Source organism: Alternaria alternata (genome assembly GCF_001642055.1).
Source record: "Alternaria alternata strain SRC1lrK2f unplaced genomic scaffold CC77scaffold_5, whole genome shotgun sequence".
In the NCBI taxonomy this organism is placed as follows: Eukaryota; Fungi; Ascomycota; class Dothideomycetes; order Pleosporales; family Pleosporaceae; genus Alternaria; species Alternaria alternata.
The window spans coordinates 1,476,865-1,499,496 of NW_017306194.1; the positions used below are offsets into that span (position 1 = coordinate 1,476,865).

The 22,632-nt window shown below is 51.4% G+C and overlaps 9 protein-coding genes across 9 annotated transcripts; 3 read left to right on the plus strand and 6 right to left on the minus strand.

Moving 5' to 3' along the window:
• Window positions 1-278: 278 nt before the first annotated feature.
• On the minus strand, window positions 279-1,118 carry CC77DRAFT_1018330 (hypothetical protein). Its single transcript, XM_018524595.1, has 2 exons — window positions 958-1,118; window positions 279-897 (listed from the first exon to the last, which is right to left on the minus strand). Exons 1-2 carry the CDS (start codon window positions 1,063-1,065, stop codon window positions 745-747), a joined length of 261 nt encoding a protein of 86 aa, XP_018388939.1. The 5' UTR covers window positions 1,066-1,118; the 3' UTR covers window positions 279-744.
• A 693-nt stretch (window positions 1,119-1,811) lies between these two features.
• Window positions 1,812-2,498, minus strand: CC77DRAFT_1018331 (hypothetical protein). Its single transcript, XM_018524596.1, has 2 exons — window positions 2,249-2,498; window positions 1,812-2,180 (listed from the first exon to the last, which is right to left on the minus strand). Exons 1-2 carry the CDS (start codon window positions 2,354-2,356, stop codon window positions 2,028-2,030), a joined length of 261 nt encoding a protein of 86 aa, XP_018388940.1. The 5' UTR covers window positions 2,357-2,498; the 3' UTR covers window positions 1,812-2,027.
• A 595-nt stretch (window positions 2,499-3,093) lies between these two features.
• Window positions 3,094-3,795, plus strand: CC77DRAFT_1018332 (hypothetical protein). The gene is made up of 2 exons (XM_018524597.1): window positions 3,094-3,391; window positions 3,462-3,795. Exons 1-2 carry the CDS (start codon window positions 3,278-3,280, stop codon window positions 3,636-3,638), a joined length of 291 nt encoding a protein of 96 aa, XP_018388941.1. The 5' UTR covers window positions 3,094-3,277; the 3' UTR covers window positions 3,639-3,795.
• A 2,521-nt stretch (window positions 3,796-6,316) lies between these two features.
• CC77DRAFT_722644 (DUF1446-domain-containing protein) lies at window positions 6,317-8,653 on the minus strand. Its single transcript, XM_018532906.1, has 2 exons — window positions 7,644-8,653; window positions 6,317-7,597 (listed from the first exon to the last, which is right to left on the minus strand). The coding sequence occupies exons 1-2, from the start codon at window positions 8,308-8,310 to the stop codon at window positions 6,360-6,362; spliced, it is 1,905 nt and encodes a 634-aa protein (XP_018388942.1). The 5' UTR covers window positions 8,311-8,653; the 3' UTR covers window positions 6,317-6,359.
• A 227-nt stretch (window positions 8,654-8,880) lies between these two features.
• CC77DRAFT_984490 (hypothetical protein) lies at window positions 8,881-10,870 on the plus strand. The gene is made up of 2 exons (XM_018536177.1): window positions 8,881-9,839; window positions 9,901-10,870. The coding sequence occupies exons 1-2, from the start codon at window positions 8,997-8,999 to the stop codon at window positions 10,477-10,479; spliced, it is 1,422 nt and encodes a 473-aa protein (XP_018388943.1). The 5' UTR covers window positions 8,881-8,996; the 3' UTR covers window positions 10,480-10,870.
• Window positions 10,711-12,125, minus strand: CC77DRAFT_722642 (hypothetical protein). The gene is made up of 2 exons (XM_018532905.1): window positions 11,767-12,125; window positions 10,711-11,709 (listed from the first exon to the last, which is right to left on the minus strand). Exons 1-2 carry the CDS (start codon window positions 11,947-11,949, stop codon window positions 11,098-11,100), a joined length of 795 nt encoding a protein of 264 aa, XP_018388944.1. The 5' UTR covers window positions 11,950-12,125; the 3' UTR covers window positions 10,711-11,097.
• A 495-nt stretch (window positions 12,126-12,620) lies between these two features.
• Window positions 12,621-16,415, minus strand: CC77DRAFT_1006863 (hypothetical protein; the record flags this gene model as incomplete). Its single annotated transcript, XM_018523445.1, has 5 exons — window positions 12,621-13,255; window positions 13,305-14,919; window positions 15,260-15,369; window positions 15,429-16,278; window positions 16,332-16,415. The coding sequence occupies 5 exons, from the start codon at window positions 16,413-16,415 to the stop codon at window positions 12,621-12,623; spliced, it is 3,294 nt and encodes a 1,097-aa protein (XP_018388945.1).
• A 1,463-nt stretch (window positions 16,416-17,878) lies between these two features.
• On the plus strand, window positions 17,879-18,961 carry CC77DRAFT_1018339 (hypothetical protein). The gene is made up of 2 exons (XM_018524598.1): window positions 17,879-18,418; window positions 18,479-18,961. Exons 1-2 carry the CDS (start codon window positions 17,970-17,972, stop codon window positions 18,912-18,914), a joined length of 885 nt encoding a protein of 294 aa, XP_018388946.1. The 5' UTR covers window positions 17,879-17,969; the 3' UTR covers window positions 18,915-18,961.
• On the minus strand, window positions 18,712-21,120 carry CC77DRAFT_1048390 (HET-domain-containing protein). Its single transcript, XM_018527531.1, has 2 exons — window positions 20,586-21,120; window positions 18,712-20,536 (listed from the first exon to the last, which is right to left on the minus strand). Exons 1-2 carry the CDS (start codon window positions 20,872-20,874, stop codon window positions 18,936-18,938), a joined length of 1,890 nt encoding a protein of 629 aa, XP_018388947.1. The 5' UTR covers window positions 20,875-21,120; the 3' UTR covers window positions 18,712-18,935.
• Between the last annotated feature and the right edge of the window lie 1,512 nt (window positions 21,121-22,632).

Sequence of the window (22,632 nt, forward strand, 5' to 3'; positions counted from 1 at the left end):
TGAAGGCTGACAGGTGGGTATTGCGCAAGGCGCTAGAGGGAATTCCCGTAATGTCGCGCATCGTAATTTCCGAAGACCGCTTCTCGCCTAAGATAGTCCCTGCTTCCGACAATCTTCACGGCGGTGAGCTCTTACCAAAACGTCCCCTCCGCGATTCGGCGTTATCACTTACAGGGATCGCTGGACTTTGGAAATGATATCGCTTGAATCAGGCGTGACGGTCCGTTAATGGGGAGCTAACTACTAATAGCAATTAACGATACGTTCATGGTCTTATCCCAGCGTATTCGAATACATTATCATGGACACTCTGTAAAGCGCGCGGATGATGTGGCACTTGGAAGTGCTGGTGCATCTCAGAGCACTTTGCGGACGCGCATGCTTAAGGCATCATCAGTGTTATTCACAAGTTGATCTGTATTAACAGAACGTAAGGCCGCGTACATAATCTTATAACCCATCAAGCATTACTTATCAAAAGAGCCTCTAAAAGACAAGATAATGATATGAATCGCAAAGCCTGCGACGGGCCATTGATGTGCTCTCAACAGGCCCCTGATGCTTAACCAACCAACTACAAGCTATTCCATAATATCACATCGCGTTCTTTCGCCTGATTGAACCAATTATCGACATCCCGGCTGATGATCTCGAAAGGTCTACTGCACGGCTTCTTCCCATGGAATTGGACTTAGAGAATGCCTTCGCAGGAGCTTTGCGGATGGTGCGATTATATTACAGAATCTAGTAGATGTATGGTTGTCCACACTTCTTGCGGAAGTTGGCGTTCCACGAGCTGACTTTGGACCATTTCCCGCCGGCGTTGCACTGGTTGGCAGTCGTAGAGTCCTTAGACGCCTTAGTGCACATCCTCGTGCAATCATTGACTAAATTGTCCTAGAAACATCACAGTTGTGAGCAAGCCAAGCTTGAGTGAAGTGATACATGACGACTTACAATAACGCAGCAGTGACTGCCGTCTGTATAGAGGCACTGGCAGTATGAAGCAGCAACGCTGCTTACGCCAGCAAAGAGCACGGTGACGATAGTGAGAAGGCGGACCATTTTGTGCGTTGATGAGGACGATGTAATGGGATCAAGCTGCGAGATTATGTGATGAGTGATGTGATGGAGTTGATGAGTGAAAGATTTGTAGAGCTGCAAGAGAAATCAAGATCTTTATAGAGCCCAGCAGACTAAGAGACCACACAACACGAGTTGTAGACATATCAGCGGGAATTCGGCAAGCAATTCACGGGAGGACGTGCATAGCTCACATCAGCGCGTCCAACGTACCGTGGTACGGCTCAAATGAGGCTATCATGAGGTACGTACGGACCGATTGTTAGTGTTATACGTACGGCAGTACCCAAAAGATCCTTGAGTACGGACTATAACCGCAGTACGGCCGCTCAGACTAAGTACGGACCGTGTTATTGCCTACTTAGGCAACCGCTAATCTTCTTCGTGAACCGAAGCAACTAGAGGCGCTTGGGGAGCTGCATCGTGGTGGCGAGGATAGGTATCCTAGATAACGTCGTTGACGGGTGACACTGATAACCACAGGCCGTATGCTTTACTCTAACTTCCAGACCTCCACCCCCTACTGATACGGTACACACTAATGCAAGATCCCCTACGTACGGCTTCGGTACGTTGGACGCGCTGAGTCACAGTGAATCCCTGTAATCAAGTTCGCGGGATTGCTGCTAGCAGAAGCACAATGCTTATCTCGCTTGTCAGATCGACATTCTATGCTTGATTCCATGACATTCAGTCACTGATTGCGAGTGCGAGTGCGAGTTGACGAGTAAGGTATATAAGGTGGTTTCATTGACTGTCATACCTCTAAGTCATGTATCTAAGACTTCAAGGAAATGTGACCTATATACATGCGAGCTTTCCAGCGAGGTCCTATGATCTCAAGTACTGAGGGGAACCAGGAGAAGGAAAATTGGTTGCCATGTGTCCAAAGAAACAATTGCTTGGGTGGCACTGCGCAAGGCACCCTGACGAGCTCTTTTACTTTATGCGTTTCCAATGGTCCAGTCCGTGCAGGAGCGGCGCCATTGTGCGTGCCATCCGCCAACGTTCGAGTACTTGCCACCAGCGTTACACTTCTTGTCTGAGTTTCCGTTGTCGATGCATCGCGCCGTGCAGTCCTTGACGATGCCGTATTGCTAGTTTGTTGTTAGATTTGGTCGCTTGTATATCATATTTGAGTTTGCTCAGGCTATCATTGGCTTACAGTAACGCAGCAGTGGGATCCATCCGCGAAGAGGCATTGGCAGTATCCGTCGGCGGCGACAGCAGTGACGGCGGCGAAGATAACCGCGAAGATGGAAAGTCGGACCATTTTGTCGGCGTTCGAGTATGATGAGTAAATTAGTGGGATTGGGAGGGTTGTAAGACTTGTGGGTACTGAAGATGCTGAGTCGGTATGCTACGTTTAGAGAGAATCACTGCAGCTTTATATGGAAGGTAAGCTCATGTTCATCTTGTCACATATGAATTCTTGTGGTCAGCTGAGTAAGAAATAAGTCGCAGTGCCAATCCCACTAGCGATGGGACGCAAAAGCCCACACGGACTTGAGTCGCTGTAATGATCATACGAAACACATTCTCACGTGTGTCTTCATACCATACCCTTCAAGCTAATCCCGAGTAGCTCAGAACAGCGCATAGATTATTAGACCGAGCAGCTGACCGAATAGGGAAGAACTTGCCAAACAGGATCTACTATGCTTGCCGACAGAAGCATTGTCGGTGGAGCACTTGGTCAGTGAGCTCGTGATATCTGAAATGAAGACCGAAAAGGAAGCGCAGTCTCTCCCATTCGCTATGATCCCTACGGTGGCCTGTGTTGACTTGTTTTCTAATCCTTGTGATCGACACGCGCTAGTTCCGTCCACGCAGTTCTCTTGCCGGTAGCCATAGTATGTCACGACTGCGAACTAGGAGATACCTCAGAACGCATAGACACACGTAAACATCAGGTGGTCTAGAGAGATGATACGGGGCCGGGCTAACTTGACTTTACTATCTAGAGCGATGTAAGCACTACTCGGCTTAACATCTGAAATGGCTCCTTCATCAAGAGATACGAGCTTAAGCAAGTTTTGGTTAGCCTTTCTCTGCCCTCAGTACCTTAAATATCAGAGCAACACCCCCTCTGGCTTGATATCCATCTCTCTGTACAGCACTAAGACTCTCAACCTCAATCCATCCTACTCTTCAATCTTCTACCACCTCTTCGAGACTCCCCACAACCGCTAAAATGGTCCGCATCCTCTCCCTCGCCACTCTGATGATGGCCAGCGCCATCACCACCCAGGCTGCCCAGTGGTGCCAGTGCCTCTTCCAAGATGACTCGCACTGCTGCGTCTACTCGGTGAGTAATTTTCCAGGAACACAACAGGATGAATAGAATGTTGAATGCTGATTTGAATCTTCTCGTCTAGGATGCTAAGATTGGCAACCTCGACTGCCAGCGCTGGTGCACCAACGCTCACCGTGCCGACGGTGCGACCAACCCGAACAACCCTCTTGAGGCCGGCACCGCCTGCAACGCTGGTGGAAAGTACAAGACTGTCAGTGGCTGGAATGCTCAGTTCCGCACTCCTTGCTACAAGCAGTAGATCATCGTCAGCTCGAGTCGGCAGCGGCTTAAGTGGATGGACGGCTAATTGGGGATTATGGTGGAGACGTGATGAGAGCCATTTGTTGTATTGTGTAATGGAGGAAGTGCGATAGCGCGGGCCTGGTCCGGAGGTGTGTGGTAATAGCATATAACAAGGCGACAGTCTCAATTCAGAAATTGCCCACTACTTGTCGTACTCGCCAGAGTTGCTGTCGTTTGACGCGCATAACGTGATTGGATACCAAACAAGCAGGGTCCACCCCCGCAGAGAGTAAGCGTCGACTAGCGTACCCGAGCCCTACCCAGGTACTCTGACAGCTGCGAGTCATTCCACTTCGTGCACGATCTCCCGCCCATCGTCTTAGAGAAGCTTCGCCGGGATGCCACGTTCGGGATACAGTATCGTCGATCTTTGCTGACATGGAGAAGGCTACAACTCCACTCTGCACGGCAACATAAGCGGCCGCGTGCCGATTTTAAGCCGCATAGAATGGGTAGACCGTAAGCCTCCTTTTTGGCAAGTTTAATCATCAGGCCAAAGGCTCTCTTAGAAGCAAATGTAGCGATGACAGACTTGAAGTGATAAACAGCTTCATGTCTAACGAGATATACTTATCTGAATTACAAAAAGTGCGTAGCATAACGATTAAACTGAGGTCGACTTCCCGAAGAAGAACCTGACTGCAAAAGGACATGTGATTTTGGTACATTGCACACGGAAAGATCAAGAGTTAGCAAGGACGAAAGTACCCAAAACCCGCCATGTCCATATTCTCAGCGAGGCGCGCCTGCGACATGACGCGTGGATCTCATTAAGATTGATCCACCAAAATATATATCTTACATAAACGATGAGAAGACGCGCCACGCTGCAGCTTGGAGATGTTCACTAGGACCTAACCAACAACATACATCCGTATCATAGCCCTCGTAACAGCTATATAAAGCTCTTCCACGGATTGCCACCTCTCTTTTCTTTAACCACACTCGAAGATATCGAATCCAAAAAAACAAGAAGCGCAACGTACCATGGACGCTGTGTTTCGGCTTCGTTTTCCAAAATTACAAGCCATATGCGCATGAGATGTTCTCCCGTCGCCGAAGTTATTCAGACTGCGACTCGGCTTTCAAAACATTGTGGCTATTGACGTTATGTCTCCGTCTGAGAAAGCGATGTATATGTACCATGAAGCAAAAGCTTTGGAAGACATGTACAATTCTTGCCGCGAGAAATCTGTTACTACATGAACTTGTGGCGACAATTTCACATACTATTCCCTGGTACCCTATGACTACATCTCCTGGAACCACAACGCAGAGAGCGCAATGAATTTATCGCTTCCCGGGCTTCAAACCTCCTCACCCTGGAGACATGATGACCTTGCAACTCATACCCGGGCCGAAATCGAATTCTTGCTTTGATAAGTCGCTACCAAAACCAACCACGACTGCGAGACCACGCCCAGACATTCGGGTCAGGAACTAGTGGTAGTGAGGTCTATATCAATATCTCACTCACGATGACTCTCTCCCTATATCTCCGATTGACAAAGATGAAATACTGAAAACAAAGCCAAAACCATCTCATGATTGCGCGTGGTCGGTGTGCTCCTTTCTTCTCAAAACTTACCGCTCTAGTTAAATGGAAGTGTTTTGTTCTCCCAAAAATACAGCATAACGTTCGCATGTTCCTTTGAGAGCGCTCATTTGTTAAACTATGAGCGTTGATTGAGTTCAAGCTTCACTGAAATCGGCAGAGGCAATGATACCTCCATGTCTGAAACAAACAAGCTTATAGCTCGACATATGTAAATGGTACTCCGAGCCGTTATTGCGCATCTCGAAAAACGCAGACTATGGTTGCATCTCTGCAAGAGGCTTCATAAGAATAGGAAGAAAGCTGAAGGACACCAAAACCAAGATGAGGGAATTGAATTGCGGAGTGGTGGCATGAGGTCTTGCGGTTCGACCTTCCACTTCAAAAGCCAGTTTCCCTCTTTGAAACCAATACAGAAACTTCCAACGGTTATCAGATAGTATTTGGCCAATGGTTCCACAAGCTAGAAGGATTGAGATTGGTATAAATGCCTCCTTTCCAACACGCTTTTACTCTCTATCTCTTCTATCACCTCTTTCAGGTGACCAAAAACGTTCATCCAACAGTTCATGGCTGCTTTCCTCTCTTTGTTTCTTCAAAAACGCTGGTTCTTCTTCTGAATAGTGGTCGCCACTGAATGAACCATAACACGACTCAAAACACTGTTTCTGGAAGATCACAGCGCTGGGTTTGAATAAGCTATAACGAGGTGAATCTTGGTTCTTTTGTATACTTGGAGACTTGAGGGGAACTTTGGTTCCTAAAAGTCGTTCCGATAATTCGGGTTGTCAAAACTTCCGCGCGATGATTTGGAGATGATCAAAGATCCTCTGGCACAGTTCCATGAGAAGAAGACTGTCGCATAGTATAAAAATAATCAGGCTACGAAGGCATGGACATTATGTCACAAGGTCCAAGCCCTTGTCAAAATTCCGTCGAAAATATCATGTCTACCACTATATGGTTGCAGACGGCGAGCTTGCTGGCTCATCAAAAGCTTTCAAAATAGAGTCATGTCTACAGGTACCTCCATCTAGCCCTTATTGATATACGCGTCATGATCGTCCACAAACTTCACCCATGTGCAAAACGACTGAGATGCATCTCACGCCACCAGATCTACTACAACACCCCCCTCTCAACAAACCGCACCGGCAAATCCACACTCCTCGCCCTCAAATACTCACAAACGTTCTTCCCCAGCGTATCATACGTGCTGCAAGCATCATACCCGCGGTCCAAGTGGTCATGTAGCAAGAAATGCACAGCCCTTATATTCTTCATTTCAAACCGATCAACTTTTTTCCCTTTGTACTCCTCAGGACCCAGTAATTCTTTAATCTTATCGATGGTGAGAAAACTGCGCAACCACTCCCATTCATCGTCGTGACGCACAAAGAACCCGACATTGACGTCTGAACACTTGTCGCCAGAGCGGCCGAGAACGATGGACCCGAGAGGGAGGCGTACGGTAGGACCAAAGTGCGTAAGGGGTATGGGGGAGTGTGTCTCATAGGAGGGTTGTTGGCGGGAGTAATCCTGGAATGTGGGTGCGAGGGGAATGTCTAGTGTTTTCTTGCCGTCTTGGAAGCCAGATGATGTTTCGCCGTCCCAGATACAATGGACACGTTGCTTTACCGCGGATTGGCGGAGGAGAGAGGGATGGTACTCGTAGTATGGTTTGCCCTCTGCCTGTCGGACGTCGTTGCCTAATGAGGCACCGGGACAGGACATTAAGAAGTTGACCATGGATATGCGGAAGAAGCCCTTGGGATTACGCATATCGAGCAGCTCTCTATCCTTGGACTGAGCAAAGACGCGGAAATCCACTGTCGCAACGTCTTGGTTGCGGCAGTCGATGACTGAGGAGCCGTTTTGCATGAACTTGAGGACGTCAAACTTCTTGATGAGCTCGGGACCGAGTTCGTATCGGATTTGCTCTTCGATCCATTTGCATTTCTCTTCGATGTGGAGTCCGACAAGGTAGATGTGGTATTCGGCCTGCCACCCAGCGAAGCCTGTAAGGCCGACTTTGGTTGTCGGCGGTGGTGGGAGGCCTTTGACGCCGGATACTTTGACTTGGTCTTCACCAATCTGCTCGATCTTGATGTCTGTCAAGTCCGCGGTCACGTCGCAGTTGTAGTATAGAGGGCCTTGGATTTCGTAGAGAAGTTGGGAAGTCACAGAGTTGACAGTCATGCAGCCGCCGGTGTTCTTCTCCTTGTACATTACACCCTCCCCATTGTTGTCGATGGCACAAATAGGGAAGCCCATATTGATGTGCTTGCCTTGTGCCAGCAGACTACGAAAGTCTGAGCAGTAGCCCCCAGATACATACGCGGCGCACTCAAGAAGATGACCTTGAGCACTTAGTATAGCATACAAGAATGAGGATGTATGGCTTACCAATCACAAGAGAGCCAGCCAACTCGTTGAACTGATCATTCGTCCACTCATGCCACCAAGCTGCAGCGCCAATGATGGGTGAAGCATCTGAAACCCGACCCGCGATGACAATGTCAGCACCTTCGGTTAGTGCTCTCGCGATGCCCAAACCACCAAGATAGCATTGAGCGCAAACAGGTTCCAATCCCCATTCGGCCACCGACTTATCATGCATCAAGCTCTTGAACCCCTCGCCTTTGTCCAACATGCTCTTGACAGTGCCCGTAACATCGTCGCCTTCAATCCAAGCTATTTTCAACGGGTAACCAGCCTCCTTGCATGTCTTATCCACAAGTTGAGCCAGCAGCTCTGTGTCCGATGCGCCGGCATTGACACAAACTTTGATGCCGCGGGTAGCAATATCCTGAATCGCGGGAGTGAAGCAGTCCATGAAGTTCTCAGCAAACATGGCATAGTTGAGCTTCTCTTCGAAAGAACGCGCTTGGAGCATTTGCTCTTTGTTCCTGAGCTTTCCGGTGCCGTGCATGGTCATTGTCATCTCGGAGAGCCAGTCTCCTACTATGACATCGACATCGTCTTTCGCCAGAGATGCGATTGCTCGGACGCGATCGGAGAAGCCACCCGAGGCACCGCCAACGCGGACTGGTCGACGGACTGCAGGAGCCATGTTGAGATGGAATCAGGGCTTCTGTCGATACGAAGAAGATGGTGAAGAGGCGCTGAGCGAGCATGGCATTGGGAGGAAGCCATGGTGAGATGTACTACTGCGAAGACGCGGCAATCTTCCCCTCGTGCCTCTGAAAGCTGCAAAGGAAGTCGAGAGGCTGTTCATATCCGCAACATACTCGAGGCTATTCGTCGACAACTAAGATGGACATGTGTGTACCCCACTTGGAGCAAACCGCTGGGGCTAAAGCGGCGGCTAAGACCTGACCCACCCTCTCCGCTTTGGGGATTAGTATCAAGTTGCCGAGCATACGCGGGACTCTTCCTGCTTCCAAGGTCAAACTAGGGTGCGCGTTGCTGAGCGAGTCGTGAAGTCGCGGAGTGTCGGGTCGTGTGGAGAACTCATCCATTGCGTATCGTGCTTTGGTGAGGATGTGATGGAGTCGCCCGACTGTCTGGTCATGATAAGAGCGTGGCACAGTTCCGCCACAGCCCCTATACCCCCGAATCGCACCCTCGCGCAACCTGCTCTCGGTCGTAGATAAATTCTTATCCTGATCAACACACATGTCGTGTAACAGAGCAATAGTTCACTCGTGTCACACGAAACACGTGCGCGCGTACGGCCGAGACTAAAACGCACACCATCCCCTAACCATCCCCATCCCCGCATCTCCACCCAAGTCAATGTCGCAGTCACCCGGGCGCTTTAGCGCGCCCGTTAAGCTACCTTATGCACCACCCTCGACACCTCGCAGCCATAGTGACGATGCCCTGCCCTCGTATCTGAGGCGCCACATCCAGCTAGGCTTCACACAAGACGATGTCGCCGCCCTCATCTCCTCGATCGACTCGAGCCAAGCGCCGCCCTCATCTTCCAATGGCAACCCAACGCTAGCGCACCTCCCCGCAGAACTCCTGCTCCAGATTCTCGAACACGTTCCTGTCGATCATATCCTCGATTGGCGGCTAGTGTGTCGTGGGTTTCGCGATGCGCTCGACGGCCGTGTTCTGTACCACTGTCTGCAGAGGACGCGGCTGGTGGGATATACGGGGCCAAGACACGGCCCGTTCATGGAAGATCTGGATGAGGAGGAACACGAAGCTGTGCATTTGCTTGAAGCGGGGTTTCTAAGAATTGAAGAGGATACAAAGTATCTGGAAGACAAGAGACCCATCTGGAGCAATAAACATGCCGTCTTCAAGATTAAGGAGGAATGGTATCGCGCTTTCAGAACCATGTGTGGCCTAGAGACAAAGCCGGGAGACACAATCAACGACGTCGAGCCACGGTGGTATGGCGTGCTTGGCCGACTGGCATTGCTACGGGAAGAAGAACAATTCGGTCAACTGCGCTGGTGCATCCGACTGGATCACGCTGTTCTAGACCTCGACTTCCCTCTCGACAAAGACTGCTTACATTTCGATTTCAATGTGGACCTACGGACGGGCCTTGTTCGAGTAGCATGGAAAGACATGCTCGTCCGGTTCCTCAAGACAGAACGAGCACTACGGATACTAATGGAACAAGTTTGTTGCCCCCCACACACATCTCTCTATATGTACCGATCCCCAACTAACAACTTGACAGAAACGCGACTCCCCCTTCACATTCTCCCACCACGAAGACTGCCTCCGCGCCATCCGTCGCGCCCGCCTCCTCGCCTCCCTAACCTCCGCGCAAGAAGACAACACCATCCGCTGGGCCTTCCGCTTCCTCACGCCTCTCTTCAACACCCCAGCCGACCGCCACACCTCCCGCCTCTCCCAAATCGAAGAAGACGCAATCCGCACGCTCCTCCTCCTCCGCCGCACAGCCTCCCTATCACCCTCCCAACTCACCTACCTCCAAACCTTGCACGCCACCTACCAATCTCTCGAATCCTCACTCCGCTCCCTCGACGCCACGTACACCGAGTTCAAATCATACATGTCCATGCCCGGCTTCCAGACTACTATGCTCCTGCCCTCGATGATTAGCAATGCCAAAAACGTGCCTGGGAATCCTGTTGCTTGGTCTGATGAGCTGAGACTGCGGATCGAGTGTCAAGTTGCGAGATGGAAGCAACAGAGCGAGGTTATGGAAAAGGTTCGGGCTTTGTTGGAGACGAGTTGCGAGGCCATGGCTGCGCCCGAGGACGGGTTTGATGAGTTGGGCAGTGACTTTTGATACATGATGAGTCTCAGTGCGCGCTGGTGGTGCGTTCTCGACCTGTTCTGTCAGACCCTCTTTGTCTGGATGTATATCTTTGATCATATTTCTCACCTTTTCCTCGTTGCATCGAGCAACACAGAGTCAGGACATCCTCCAACTACACCAAGAGCAGTTGCGAGTTGGGGGTCACGTACCATGCTAGCTTGAAACCCAGAAGAATGTACACCCATTCACTACACAGTCTCTCGCGTATCAGGCAACCAATGTGTGTAAAGTATTATGATTAAGGCTTGGAATCTAATCTAAGCTCCGTATACCGAATGCGTAACCATGTGTATCTCAGAATACCATGCTCTTTCGTCAAAGCCGAAGAAATAAGAACCTCCATCCAAATTGCGCCAATGCTACCACAAATCATGGCGCTGGCCAGCTACCCAAAATAGCCGCGACAACATGCGCCATTTGTGTGTGCGCCATGGCATCATATGCTCGCTAATGCAAGTCGAAACGGGTAGTACAAAAAGATGCAATACCATGCAAGTAGGTATAAACAAGGGGGCCGAGCGACGCCCAGCATGCAATGTGCGAGTGATGAACAAGCTCCGAAGAAGCTGAATGGTATAATGCTACGCTCTAAAGCACCAAAGCAGCGCCGAGGAAGACCATGGACGCGCCAAACATGGCAAAAGGAGCCATGGACACGGACGAAGCGGCGCCCTCAGCAGGAGGAGCAGCCGCATCACCGGTAGAAGTGGCATCCGCACTGTCGGAGCCAGTCGCAGTCGCGCTGTTGGAGAAGGGAGTAGCAGTCGAGAAGCCACTTCCAGTCATGGTCCTGCTTTCGCTCGTCAGGCCGCTCGTCTCGCTGGCGGAGATGATGCTAGTGGATCCAGACAGGGCACTGCTCATGGTGCTGCTTGCCATGGCCTCGCTGCTGCTGCGACTGCTGCTCGCCGACGCGGATTCATCGTAGATGGCCTGGATACGGATCTCGTGGCATTGGGCGCCGATGGACTGGTCGTACAGGTTGCCAAAGGCACCGCTCATGCAGCGCCACCAGCGTGTGCTGCCGCCAATGGCAAGCGAGTCGTTGCCGCAGACTGAGAAGCCGCCTGTGTAGATGGCACCAGCTTGGGGTGGGCCGTCGAACTGGAATTGTTGGTTTGCGACAATGGAGCCGGTGCGGCCGTATTGGTCGTGCAGGATGCCGTCCTCGAGGGTGCAGAGGAGGTCGCCATCTGATGCCTGGGGGTGCTACGTCAGTATGCTGTGCATTGGCCGCTTGCAAGGAGGGTAACGTACCTCTTGAGCGGTTTCGCGCTTACTCAGGTCGGGGTTTTCGAGTGTGCCAATGCGGAAGGGCGTCTCGACGGTAGTCAGGCAGCCCTCGGGGGCAGGAGCATCGGGCGCAATGCCCTCCTCGACAGCCTGGGCGAGGCTTGTGGCCGCGAAGAAAAGCGGAGCGATGATGGTGGAAGCGCGCATCGTGAAGTTCCAAGGATCCCTGACAAGGTATAACAGGCTATGGTATCGTATTACTCGTGAGTATTACTCGTAACAGTGCAGTGCTCGTAAAGTCGTAAAGGATGAGTTAAGAAGAGCGGCGGTGGGAGTCGAGAAGATAAGAGGCTGGACGCGAGCCCCAGCCTGGACTTATTTGTTGGTGCAACCCACGACGCGGCTTCCTCACAAAGCAAGGCCGGAGACGCAAAAGCAAGCTGTACCTGCAGATCGACGGCCGCATCGGGAAAGGCCCAACGCGCGGACAGGCTGTTAGGGGTCCCTGCGTAGATTGCATGTTTATCGTTGAGATCATAATCGCTTTGCCGAGATGAAACATGCGACTGATAGGGATGACGCAGATAGAACCCCTGGGGAAGAATACGAGGCCGCACTCACTACACCACGCGTTGTTGAGTTTTCTACAGCCTTGTACGAGTTGTGTCCGTTGTCGGCGCCAGTGCAGGAACCCGCCGCCGACGTTGGAGCTTGCGCCTGTCAACAACTGGCCATTAAGCTGCAACCAATCTGGGCACTGCAAGGTCAAGATCTGGGCAAACAACCAAACCGGCTTTCAATCCCGTCGCACCATGGTAGCTGTCGCGGTTACGGATAGCGGCAACACCAGTCGCATTGAACATTATCGATTGCCCGCTCTACACTAGACTACCATAACCACCGCCCGGATAGCCCTTCGGCTGCATCCCCAGCATCGTCCAAGCCGCCATGTCGTTCTGCTGCCGCTCCGACTGGATCTTGTGCATACGGACAGCCATGTCGGCCATGTCTTCTGCTGACGTTTGCGCGCCTCCCCAAGCTGTCGCAGTCGGGTGCGTGTGCGCCAGAGGGACATCGGGGTCGACCGCCATCGCGACCTTGGTCTCCTCACAAACACGCCCAATCGCATACGTCTGTATCTCCGCAGCTCTAGCCCGTAGCGCAGGGACGTCTGTCTTGTCCCGCTTGTCCAGGTCGGGTTGGTTCAGCATCCCCGGCTTGTAAGTATCTGCGCATAGTGCTGGTATTAGATCATCGATGTCTTCTGGTGCATGCGTCACCTCAAGGAAGAAGAACTTGTACCATCCCGCCCGATTCAAAGCTGGCATGTACGTCGTGTAGCCCGTCGTGGCTGTCGGCACTTGACCTGTTACTTTTACGTCTTGCGCATGCGAGTGCTGGTTGAAGTTCCAGTTTGGTGCCAAGTCGGGTTGGCAGGGCACCATCATGTGTGGGATCCCTTCAAGACTCCACAACTTTGCAAACGCGCTGTAGGACCTATATGAAAAAAGACCTGACTTCACGTCAGCACTGTATCATGTTTCGACAACTGTAACACTCACGACACGCGTCTTCTGTTAATTTTACCCAGCTTCCGATGATCTTTGGTGCTTCCAAGAGGCCCGTGTTTCTAGGCTCAAACTTCCGATCCAAAGCATCGAAAAGCAAGTCTGCCAGGATATAGAATTCGCGTGTTGGAACTTCTGTTGCCGGATCCACAAACCTCCATGGGTCGGCAACTGGTACTGTACTGGCACTAAGAGATCGACGAGGAATTGTAAACCCAGGAGAGGGCGATCCATTCTGCGACACGGGTGGACGGAAGGCTTGGTATTGCGAACCAGAAACAGCCTCTTGCGGCTTCGACTCTACAAGACTCAAGCTTCCAACATCTGCCGGGAGCTCCGCAGGAAGCTCTGCGATAAACTCTGTTGGCGTCGAGTGCGGTGCTGCATCGCTTGACTGGACAGGCTTGTTTGGCGGCACTTGAGGTGATGCAATTGTCTGATGCGTAGGTGGAGGACTGATAGAATGAGGCAGTGTCTGCGATTGTCCCTGTCCTTGTGAGCCAACTGGAGACGGGCTGTTCCATTGGTGCTGATACGTTGTATGAACCGGTGGACTCGCGGAAACGTTTTGTTGTGAGGGAGGCGGGAGAATGCCCGATTGCTGCTCGGTACTTGCCGGGGGCAGCTGTGAGCTACCTGGCTGTTGCCACTGTGGCTGCATGTGCTGAGCAGGTAACGCCGGAGACATGCTCGAAGTATGAGGAGGTGGTGTATGTTGAGTGACATACGAGCCTCCAGCTACGCCCATCTGCTGTCCAGCATATTGGCTGTGCCCATGTACCTGAGGCTGACCTGGCGGAGCCTGCCCCTGTCCGTTTTGTCCTTGTGCCTGCGTCTGCTCCTTACCATATTGCCAGGCTGTTTGTGTAGTGCCAGCGAGCGGCGATTGCGGCGCGTAAGATTGGTAGTTGGGCGCTTGACTCGTCTGTTGTGGGAAATAATTGTTCTGTGCCGAGTGACCTGACACGGGCGTCTGGTTGTTGAACTGCTGGTGTGGAGACTGCTGCGAGGAGGGGTAAGCGGTCGGTGTTTGAGATGGGGGTTGATGCTGCTGTTGGCCCCATTGCTGCGATTGCGACTGGGGACTGAAGGCTTGACCCTGAGGTTGCTGGTACGATTGGGTCTGGTTCTGCTGTCCGTAATGGCTCTGGTAGTTATGGTAGCTCTGGAGATGCTGGGGTGGGCCTCCTGGAGGCTTGTTTCCTAGCTTTGAGCTTATAGTCTTGCCCAGCTTGTTCAGCATTGGCTTGCCCGTTGTGACCGCCTGCTCTAGCCGCTGATTCATCATCTGGCCGAATCCGGCAACTCCTTTCTGAGATTGATTTGGTCCTCCGTAAGTCGTTGCATTGGGCTGATAGCTTGGTGGCTGCTGGGCGCCTTGCTGCTGTGCTGGAGTGCCTTGACCCGGAGGGACATAGGGCCCTGGCGAAGGCATTGGGTTGTATTGCACCATGGTGGCTACAAGGTGAATTCGGTGAGCCCTCGAACGTGAGCAGAGTGCTTCTCCTGTAGACAAGAGACGTCCCGATGCTGCGCCCAAGGCTGGCCACGGCAGATGAGCATCAGCCGCACCGTACCGTATACGACGCTTGGCGGCGACCCGTCGAGCCTAGGGTTAGCGAGATCATTGTCATTAGTATGGCGATCAAAAAATATGGACCGTACGAAAGCATGGAGCAGTGCCTTGATCAAAGTCACGATAGTCGATAGTGGCATGTTTGGTGTTGCCCAGAGACGTGGATTGGTTTTGCGGAAGTGACGGCATGCTTGGACCCTGGAAGCTGCAGCTGTCCAAGCGGAGCAGCGTGCGGACCGAGATGGTCTCCATGTTCAGAACCCCACCCAAGCATCGTGATTAAGTTGTAGCATTATTAAATATCTTCCATTCCCACAACACTGCCGCATCAATGGATAGCAGAATCTATGCGACTCATGCCTCCCACTTCTACCAGAATCTTGACATGGTTCTCCTTGTCGTTGATCAAGGTTTTAATCCCGTCTTCTACTAGATCCTCTAGACTAATCTTGCGCGTAATCATATTCATAGGCTTCAAGGTACCTACAAAACACACATGTCAGCGACTGGGCGCAGCAGGTGTTTCTCAGGGTACAGCTTACCAGCAGCGAGATGTTCGATAACCGCCTCGAGGTCCTTTCTTTGATAGCCCAAGACGGCTGTGTACTGCGCCTCTCGGAACACAAGCATGTTGGGGTTGAAAGGCACCTCTTTCTCCCAGATCGCGACATTGACGACCGTGCCCCGAGCCCTTACTGCTGTGCAGGCGGTCGTGAGACTTGCTGGTACCCCAGCGCAATCGAAAACCACATCCGGCCCATCCCTACCACTAAGCGCCTTGCTCATCTTGACAACATCGTACGTCTTAGGGCAAAGAACGTGATGAGCACCAAATTCTCTCGCGAAGCGCTGCCGTGCGCCGGATACCTCGCTCATGATAATCTTCTTTGTGCCTAGTGCCACCAAACATTGGACAATTGCGAGCCCAATTGGTCCACCACCTAGAATCATGACGACGGAATCTGGTGTCAGTGGAGCAGCGGAGACAGCATGCCATGCGACACCAAGAGGTTCTACCAGCGCGCCGACATCAAGCGGTACGTTACTGGGCAAGTTTAGTACCGCACCCTCAGGCACAACAACGGAGTCGCTCAAGCCACCACCTCCTCCCGAAAGCCCGATGAAGCCGCCGTTCTCGCATACATTCTCGGAGCCAGCTGTGCATGCATTGCACTTCCCGCAATATATCGTCGGCTGGACAACAACGTTTTGGCCCACGGTAAAGCCCGAATCATCCGATCCCACTTCCGTAACAGTCCCCGAGAACTCATGTCCCAAGGTGATGGGAATGGTTTCATTCGTACACGGGTGCGGTGTCGTCGGTGCGAAGTTAGGTCCGCCGAGGTATTCATGGAGATCGGTACCGCAGATACCTACGAAGGCCGGGGCGACCTACTCATCATCAGCTATCGTATGGACAACCCCTAGAAACTCAAACCACATACCCTGACTTGTCCCGCACCACACTTTTGCTCCTCCACATCTTCAATCCGGATATCTTCTTTCCCGTAGTATCGTGCTGCGCGCATGCTGTAAGTCTTTGTTCTGTCTGTGTCCCCCCAGTTCGGTAAGCCCATAACTCAGCAGAAGCGTTGCACTCCTCACGAGCAACAACCGTATTTACGAATGCGTTTTCAATGGCAGACATGACCTCCGCTTTCTACTAGTGACCTCGGTCCCGCTTCTCGGAAGCTTTGCGCACAGCCCCAAGGCCGATTGTACATGTGATGCAGAGGTACCCACAGTAACCAGCTGTGCCGCTTGCTATGTACATATCCACAAGCTCTGGATCTACTTGCCCAGTCCGAATCTGCAGGCGCCATGTGGCGTAGCGGCTCGCACAGGAGGGTCGCGTCCGCTTGGGCGGTCGGATGCGGGGGCTTGTGGTCGCGATATCAGGAGATGTCTCCGTAATTCCCGTATGCCCGGTTCCTAGTGGCTCCGTGTGAGTGAGTTTGGTGGAGTTGGCGGGTGGAGAATGAGGCGAGGCTAGGTCTGCGGGGGCGGGGAAATTGTGGGTTGCTGAGTTGGGCAACCCGGATGCTGGGCTCTCTTTTTGCGCTCCTACGATTCAGTCGCTTGAGCGTTCGTCTTCGTCTCATGGAATGGAAACTTTAGTCTCTTTTTCTTATCAACTGTGGACAAGTTCGTGGAGCTTGCAGGTCCTAATGTAGGTTTGTAGACGAGATCCTATGTTTCCTAAGCTACTCTTAGCTACTAGGTACCCTAAATCGGTGCATTCTTCCCAGAGTAATTAGCCTATTGATGGTATGCGACGTGAAAGCTTGAAGACATGCTCTAGTCGCAGAGCATTTGTAGACTAAATGGCGTGAGCCTCCTTGTAGCAGACCGCCTTATTATGACACGAAGCTATGCGGGGTTTACTTACTACGATAAGCGCAATGCCATCGCTTTGCTTTGGCGCATATAAATTACATTATCTTAACACACTTAATCCTCTTATCGTCAAGGGTCGCTCTTACTGCTAGCCTTGCGTCTCTTCGAGCTGGAGATGCAGCCGGTTGTTACTTCCATCCATAACGGTGGTGTCATTGGAGAAGAGATTTCGCGAGATATAGAGCCTTCGATCGACGAGCAAAGTTCCGCTTATCTGTGACATATCCAATTATTGTTAGAATCGTGGAGGATTGCTAGGTTACAACGGGGTACCATGCGTAAAGTAGCTGTCGAACGGAGAGTTGTAGGTACTTTGCAACTCAGACGAATCGCTACCATGCAGTGATTGCTAAGGTCTATACTATATGCTCTAAGCTTAGCGTGACCACCCCTGACAGTTATGTTAGAGTGTTGCCTGAGGCACCCAGGCAGAGCAACGCCACGAGATACCAATTGTGTCAGCCTTATCCTGCCTCAAAGCCACGAGCTAGGCTGCAATAGTCAAAATCTCAAAACGATAAAGGCTGCAAAGTCCTTGGCAGGAACGTGGTTGCCTATGGTTCCACACTTCATGGTCTGACCCACAACGACTGCGCCTCTTTTCTGAGGCTGAATCACGGCGCACACATTCCATATATTCAGCCGAAATTTTCACCTGGTAGATTCTATAGCATACGGACGGTAGAATGACGGCATTTCAGTCGACCAGAGATGCGGTATCGTACACGTGGAACAACAACAACACGCTTCGCTTCTGTTGCAAGCTCATAACCTGCCCTCTCTTTGGCGATTGCTACTATATGCGTAAGCGAACACGCAGCCCATCGGAAAAACAATTAAAAAGATATACAGTCCTAGCTGATGTGAAGCACCGCAGGCGTGTCAGACGAGTGGCAAGGAAGCGCATTCCATCGGTCGATGGAGAGAGATGGTGGAATAGCAAGGCAAAGGGCCAGTCGCAAAGTCCTCTTTTCGCTAAACTACCCTTGGAGTTGCGGTTGCAGATATATGAGATGGTGCTGTGTGATCAAGAAGAGTTGACCATGAGATTCAACGAGGATCAACCGTGGGATCGTTGGAAAGTTAGAGCAGAGCAAGGCCGCGACGCTAAAATGTTGAGAACTTGCAAGAAGATGTTTGTCGACGCTCTTCCGTCTCCAGTACTTTGAGACCTATCGGCTAACAGAGTTACTAGCTATCGCGAGGCCGCCTCGGTGCTCTACTCCAAGAACACCTTCAAATTCGACTCCTACAAGCTGCTATCCACCTTTGTATCAACGATACCTCCGCACCGTCTTGCCTCTATCCGAAAAGTCGTTCTCGTTATCACTCTGTTCTGGAATGGTTGCGATGGTTTTATCATGTGGTACAGAGATCTGCTGCCACTACTTCGTGGAATGCAAGGCCTCGAAGAGGTATGTTTGAGATACCGTTTACGAGAGAATAACTACGTGGTCCATCCCTGCTTCAGCGACTTTACGCTTCTAGAATGGCTTGAAGAAGGGAAGATACCAAGGGAATATGCAATCTTTTACGAGATGCTCGAGGTTCAGACAGGACCAAGATTTGGCGGTATGCTATTTGATCGGTGGGCTATCGGTGAGAGAAGGAGAATCGATATGAAGAAGTAAAGGCTAGCATTCCATAGTTATTTACACAATGACGATCTTTTGCTTACGCTCGGGCTTTAGGTTCAATGTGTTGAGCACATGGCCATAGATCCTGTCTGCTGTCTGTCCGATACCGACTCGTTGGTGACAGGCATCTGCACAACTCGACTCTATAACGAGCAGGAAATATGTTATGGGAACATGGCTAAGACTGAGTTCCAGTCTTTGCGATACGACGATAGCCTTGCATTGGATGATGTTGCTTTCTGGGATTCGATCCAAGTAACCTGTGCCGATGCAGATACCTCGCTCATCGAATATATCAATCACCATGCGAAGATATGGGTCGCTATATGGCGCATCTCCGTTTGAGCTCGATCGGCAGGTGACGTTGATACACAAAGCATTCATCATCAGAATGTCGTCGTAGGTATGCGCACTGCGGAGACTCGCTCGCAGAGAATCAGGCTGACATTCAAGAATCTGTGCCGCAAGATCGCTAGGCATGTTGCTCGACCCAAGACTAAAGAGCATACTTACTGGGCCGTCCAGAGATGCCCACGACCAAGAAGGCGCATTGGAGGTGGCCGAAGGCTTCCGCGCGGGCATCAATGATCCTTCAGCGTGCCACAGAAGCCCGGAATGAGCGTCTTCGATCCATAAACCAGACTTGTACGTAAAGCTCGTGATGTCGCGGAATATCTCCGCAATCCCAGCAATCGCGAGCAAGACATCGCTTCTGTAGGTAAGACTCAGACCAGAGTACTGACACAAGATGCGATACCATTGCACCATGAAGAGTTCTTTCTGGACGGTGCGTCTGCTAAGCTCGCCTACGACGTTCTTGTTGGAGAAACTTAGGCAGCGCTTAAAGGTTTCTTTAGTCCAGCCGCCCTCATCACAGGCTTCTGGCTCGTCTTCCACACTTCTCTCTCTACTGGAGCTCTCGAGACATTCCCAGAAGATCTCGTTCTTCTCAAAATGCACTATCCTCTTCGACAGTAACCGTTCCTGTAATACCCATGCTCGCTTGCTTAGCGGAGATTCCCGTAGTACCTGGTTCCATGATGGTCGCGCTCGGCGGAGATGAAGGTTTTGACCCAGACTGGTTGTCGGGACTGACTCTCGAGGATTGAGGAAGCCGACGTACGAGCCGTGTGCGCTTAATATAGACAACGTGATATACGCGTTTCGATAGTAGTTTCCCATGTCGCTAATGTCCAGGCTGCGGCTCTCTGCATCATCCTGCACAATGCAAAGCGCGTCTACCCATAGCAGCGAAAGACCCAGTCGCCTGGTCGCGTAGATGGCATCTCGAAAATTTGATGGAAGGTAATGCAAGTCCAAGCCCGTCTTGAAACTCTCCACTGTTGCCCTTAAAGTCGTCGCAAGAGTGCCGGCAGCACCCCAACAATGGCTCAGTGCGGCATAACGCGTGTCTCCTTCGCAAGTCGACCCATACACCAATCTTAGCGTATCCACGTTCAGCAGTATGTTTGGCATCGGAGGCGCATGATCTTGACGACAACATGTGTGATTAGAAGTACATTTGTCGAGCCATGTATGTATCATGTTCCAACATGACTCGGAGTCAGGTTGCGCATGTATCCTTCTGAAGGGCGTCTCGGTGCTTGGGTGGTTACCTGTCGTACGTAAGTATCGGACACGCAGTATAGTCTCGTCTATGCTTACGTTCGGTGAATATCTCGAATTGATGCACGGTGTTGTTGAAGTCGACTACACCTAAACATGATCCATGTCGAGTTACTTCAAGATGAACATCCTTTGTGGGCCGCCCGAAAGAGTGGACAACGAGCTCTTCGTAGAGATATCTGCAGAGAACGCAGCCCCGAACAGCTGCGATCTTCAAAGGTCTCGCGTAGTATCTTTGAGTCGTATCGTGATTCGCGACCAAGCGACAGGTGGCACATAAGCTGCTGGGGTTCCAAGGAACAAGCGGGATGGGCGTGATTACAGTCATGCTTTCGTCGGGTAAGGAGGGAATGCCACGAGTTCAATAGCAGTCGACTTGGAGTAGTTGTATAAGCTCTCGGGGGCTGTAATTATCGCTTGGTCACTTGAGGCCGCCTATGTTTTGTACACAGCCACCATGTTCGCAGCAACACATGGGATGATCATCGCTTCAGTCTAGAATAAAAGGCACCGGTTGGATGAACTGAATTATGACTGCGGAAGGACCTTGGAAACGAGGCGGAGGGTTTTGATGTGACAAATTACGAAGGCTGACGCGAACTGCGCGGCTGTTCCGTATATAGTCCATGCCGTGATAGGCATAGATTCGCGCATGACGTAAGTCCGCCCCTTCCTCTGTACTCAGGCATACTGCCTCACCCTTCACCGCCGTTCGACGCGCTGCGTATCACCTTGGATCTTACAACGATGCGACGTGCAACGAGATTTATAGGTAGGACTTCACGTATCACCACAGAAGTTGACTTGTGTTACTGTTCCGTGGCTTAGTTGATGCAGCATAGCAGCCTTCGGATAAAGCCCGACATGCAAGGAAATGTCGCTCGATTGCAGGGTTATCATTCACCGGTAGCCTCTGGGGACCTTTTTGATGCAAGCATGCAGCCATGTTTCATCGTAGCGTTACGCAGCCATTATTTGGGGGCTGCTATCTCAAGACTGGCCATCTGTGGAGGACACGGGGTCGATAATATGGGTGTCAGTCGAAGGCTTACGCTGCGCCCCACTCTATGCAGGTAGTTACCTCGCCCTCCACCGTCCACCTTTGCTTCATGTCTCTTTCAACATCGAATGATCTTATACACCATTCGTTTGCAAATGTTAGAAGTCTAGATAGGACAGAACGCAGACGCACACCTAGTCGGCAACCTCGATAGCTGGTAGTGTCATCATGTCAGCTACTACCGGAGCCACTGGGACAAGAACTACGTCCCTTGCAGCCACGGCTCGCAATACCAAACCTACTCCATCGCTTTGGGACACTGCAAATTCGAAACTGGACATCAAATCACGGAAAAGCCTCGCATCCGTCAACGTAGGAAACGGCCGTGTGATCGATGCCGTGTCAAAGGAGGCGGTTACCCAACAGAGAGCCCTCTCCGCGAAGAGATGGAAAGCAACTATCGGTGGCAAAGAGGTCATATTGCGCGACGTTCTTGCAAAGATTATTCGATGGGTAGACCATTTTAAAGCTGTGGGTGATATCGCCGTACAATTTAATTCGGGAGCCGCCAGTTTGCCTTGGGCAGCTGTTCGATTCTTGCTGCAAGTTGCCATCAACGACAAGCAGTATCTGGAAGCTACGATCGAGGGGATTGAGATGGTCACTCAGAAAGTTGCTACATACGCTGCTATGGAAGACCTGTACATGGACTCGGACTTCCAGCTTCATACCCAGATCCGCAGCAAAGTCCTCGGACTCTACGTCCACATTCTGAGCTTTCTTGCAGAGAGCATACAGTATTTCAAAACCAAAATGCCCAGTAAGTCTCACATTTGACTCCTCAGCGTCAATCTCTGACGTACAGCAGGCCGTACAGCAAAAGGCGCATTCTCGACTAACCAGGGCGAGAGACTTCGGCAGATAACTAAGCATGACACCGAAATTCGACAACTAGCCAAGATGTGCGACTCACACGTCCAGCGGCTTGTACGAACGGACGTCATGCGGATCGATGAGAACATGATGACTTCGCTAAAAACACAATCGTTCCGCGACTTCATCGCATGGCTATCATTGACACCATAC

What these genes read in the sequence shown, in the direction of transcription:
- CC77DRAFT_722644 (XM_018532906.1), bottom strand. Translation starts at nt 8,310, where the DNA reads ATGGCTCCTGCAGTCCGTCGACCAGTCCGCGTTGGCGGTGCCTCGGGT. An exon ending in GGCTGGCTCTCTTGTGATTG is followed by an intron (nt 7,598 to 7,643) that starts GTAAGCCATACA and finishes TAAGTGCTCAAG; the next exon opens with GTCATCTTCTTGAGTGCGCC.
- CC77DRAFT_1048390 (XM_018527531.1), bottom strand. Translation starts at nt 20,874, where the DNA reads ATGACTGTAATCACGCCCATCCCGCTTGTTCCTTGGAACCCCAGCAGC. An exon ending in ATTCGAGATATTCACCGAAC is followed by an intron (nt 20,537 to 20,585) that starts GTAAGCATAGAC and finishes TACGTACGACAG; the next exon opens with GTAACCACCCAAGCACCGAG.
- CC77DRAFT_1018332 (XM_018524597.1), top strand. Translation starts at nt 3,278, where the DNA reads ATGGTCCGCATCCTCTCCCTCGCCACTCTGATGATGGCCAGCGCCATC. An exon ending in CGCACTGCTGCGTCTACTCG is followed by an intron (nt 3,392 to 3,461) that starts GTGAGTAATTTT and finishes CTTCTCGTCTAG; the next exon opens with GATGCTAAGATTGGCAACCT.
- CC77DRAFT_722642 (XM_018532905.1), bottom strand. Translation starts at nt 11,949, where the DNA reads ATGCGCGCTTCCACCATCATCGCTCCGCTTTTCTTCGCGGCCACAAGC. An exon ending in AGCGCGAAACCGCTCAAGAG is followed by an intron (nt 11,710 to 11,766) that starts GTACGTTACCCT and finishes TAGCACCCCCAG; the next exon opens with GCATCAGATGGCGACCTCCT.
- CC77DRAFT_1018339 (XM_018524598.1), top strand. Translation starts at nt 17,970, where the DNA reads ATGACGGCATTTCAGTCGACCAGAGATGCGGTATCGTACACGTGGAAC. An exon ending in TTGAGAACTTGCAAGAAGAT is followed by an intron (nt 18,419 to 18,478) that starts GTTTGTCGACGC and finishes CAGAGTTACTAG; the next exon opens with CTATCGCGAGGCCGCCTCGG.
- CC77DRAFT_1018331 (XM_018524596.1), bottom strand. Translation starts at nt 2,356, where the DNA reads ATGGTCCGACTTTCCATCTTCGCGGTTATCTTCGCCGCCGTCACTGCT. An exon ending in GATCCCACTGCTGCGTTACT is followed by an intron (nt 2,181 to 2,248) that starts GTAAGCCAATGA and finishes ACAACAAACTAG; the next exon opens with CAATACGGCATCGTCAAGGA.
- CC77DRAFT_1018330 (XM_018524595.1), bottom strand. Translation starts at nt 1,065, where the DNA reads ATGGTCCGCCTTCTCACTATCGTCACCGTGCTCTTTGCTGGCGTAAGC. An exon ending in GCAGTCACTGCTGCGTTATT is followed by an intron (nt 898 to 957) that starts GTAAGTCGTCAT and finishes TGATGTTTCTAG; the next exon opens with GACAATTTAGTCAATGATTG.
- CC77DRAFT_984490 (XM_018536177.1), top strand. Translation starts at nt 8,997, where the DNA reads ATGTCGCAGTCACCCGGGCGCTTTAGCGCGCCCGTTAAGCTACCTTAT. An exon ending in TACGGATACTAATGGAACAA is followed by an intron (nt 9,840 to 9,900) that starts GTTTGTTGCCCC and finishes ACAACTTGACAG; the next exon opens with AAACGCGACTCCCCCTTCAC.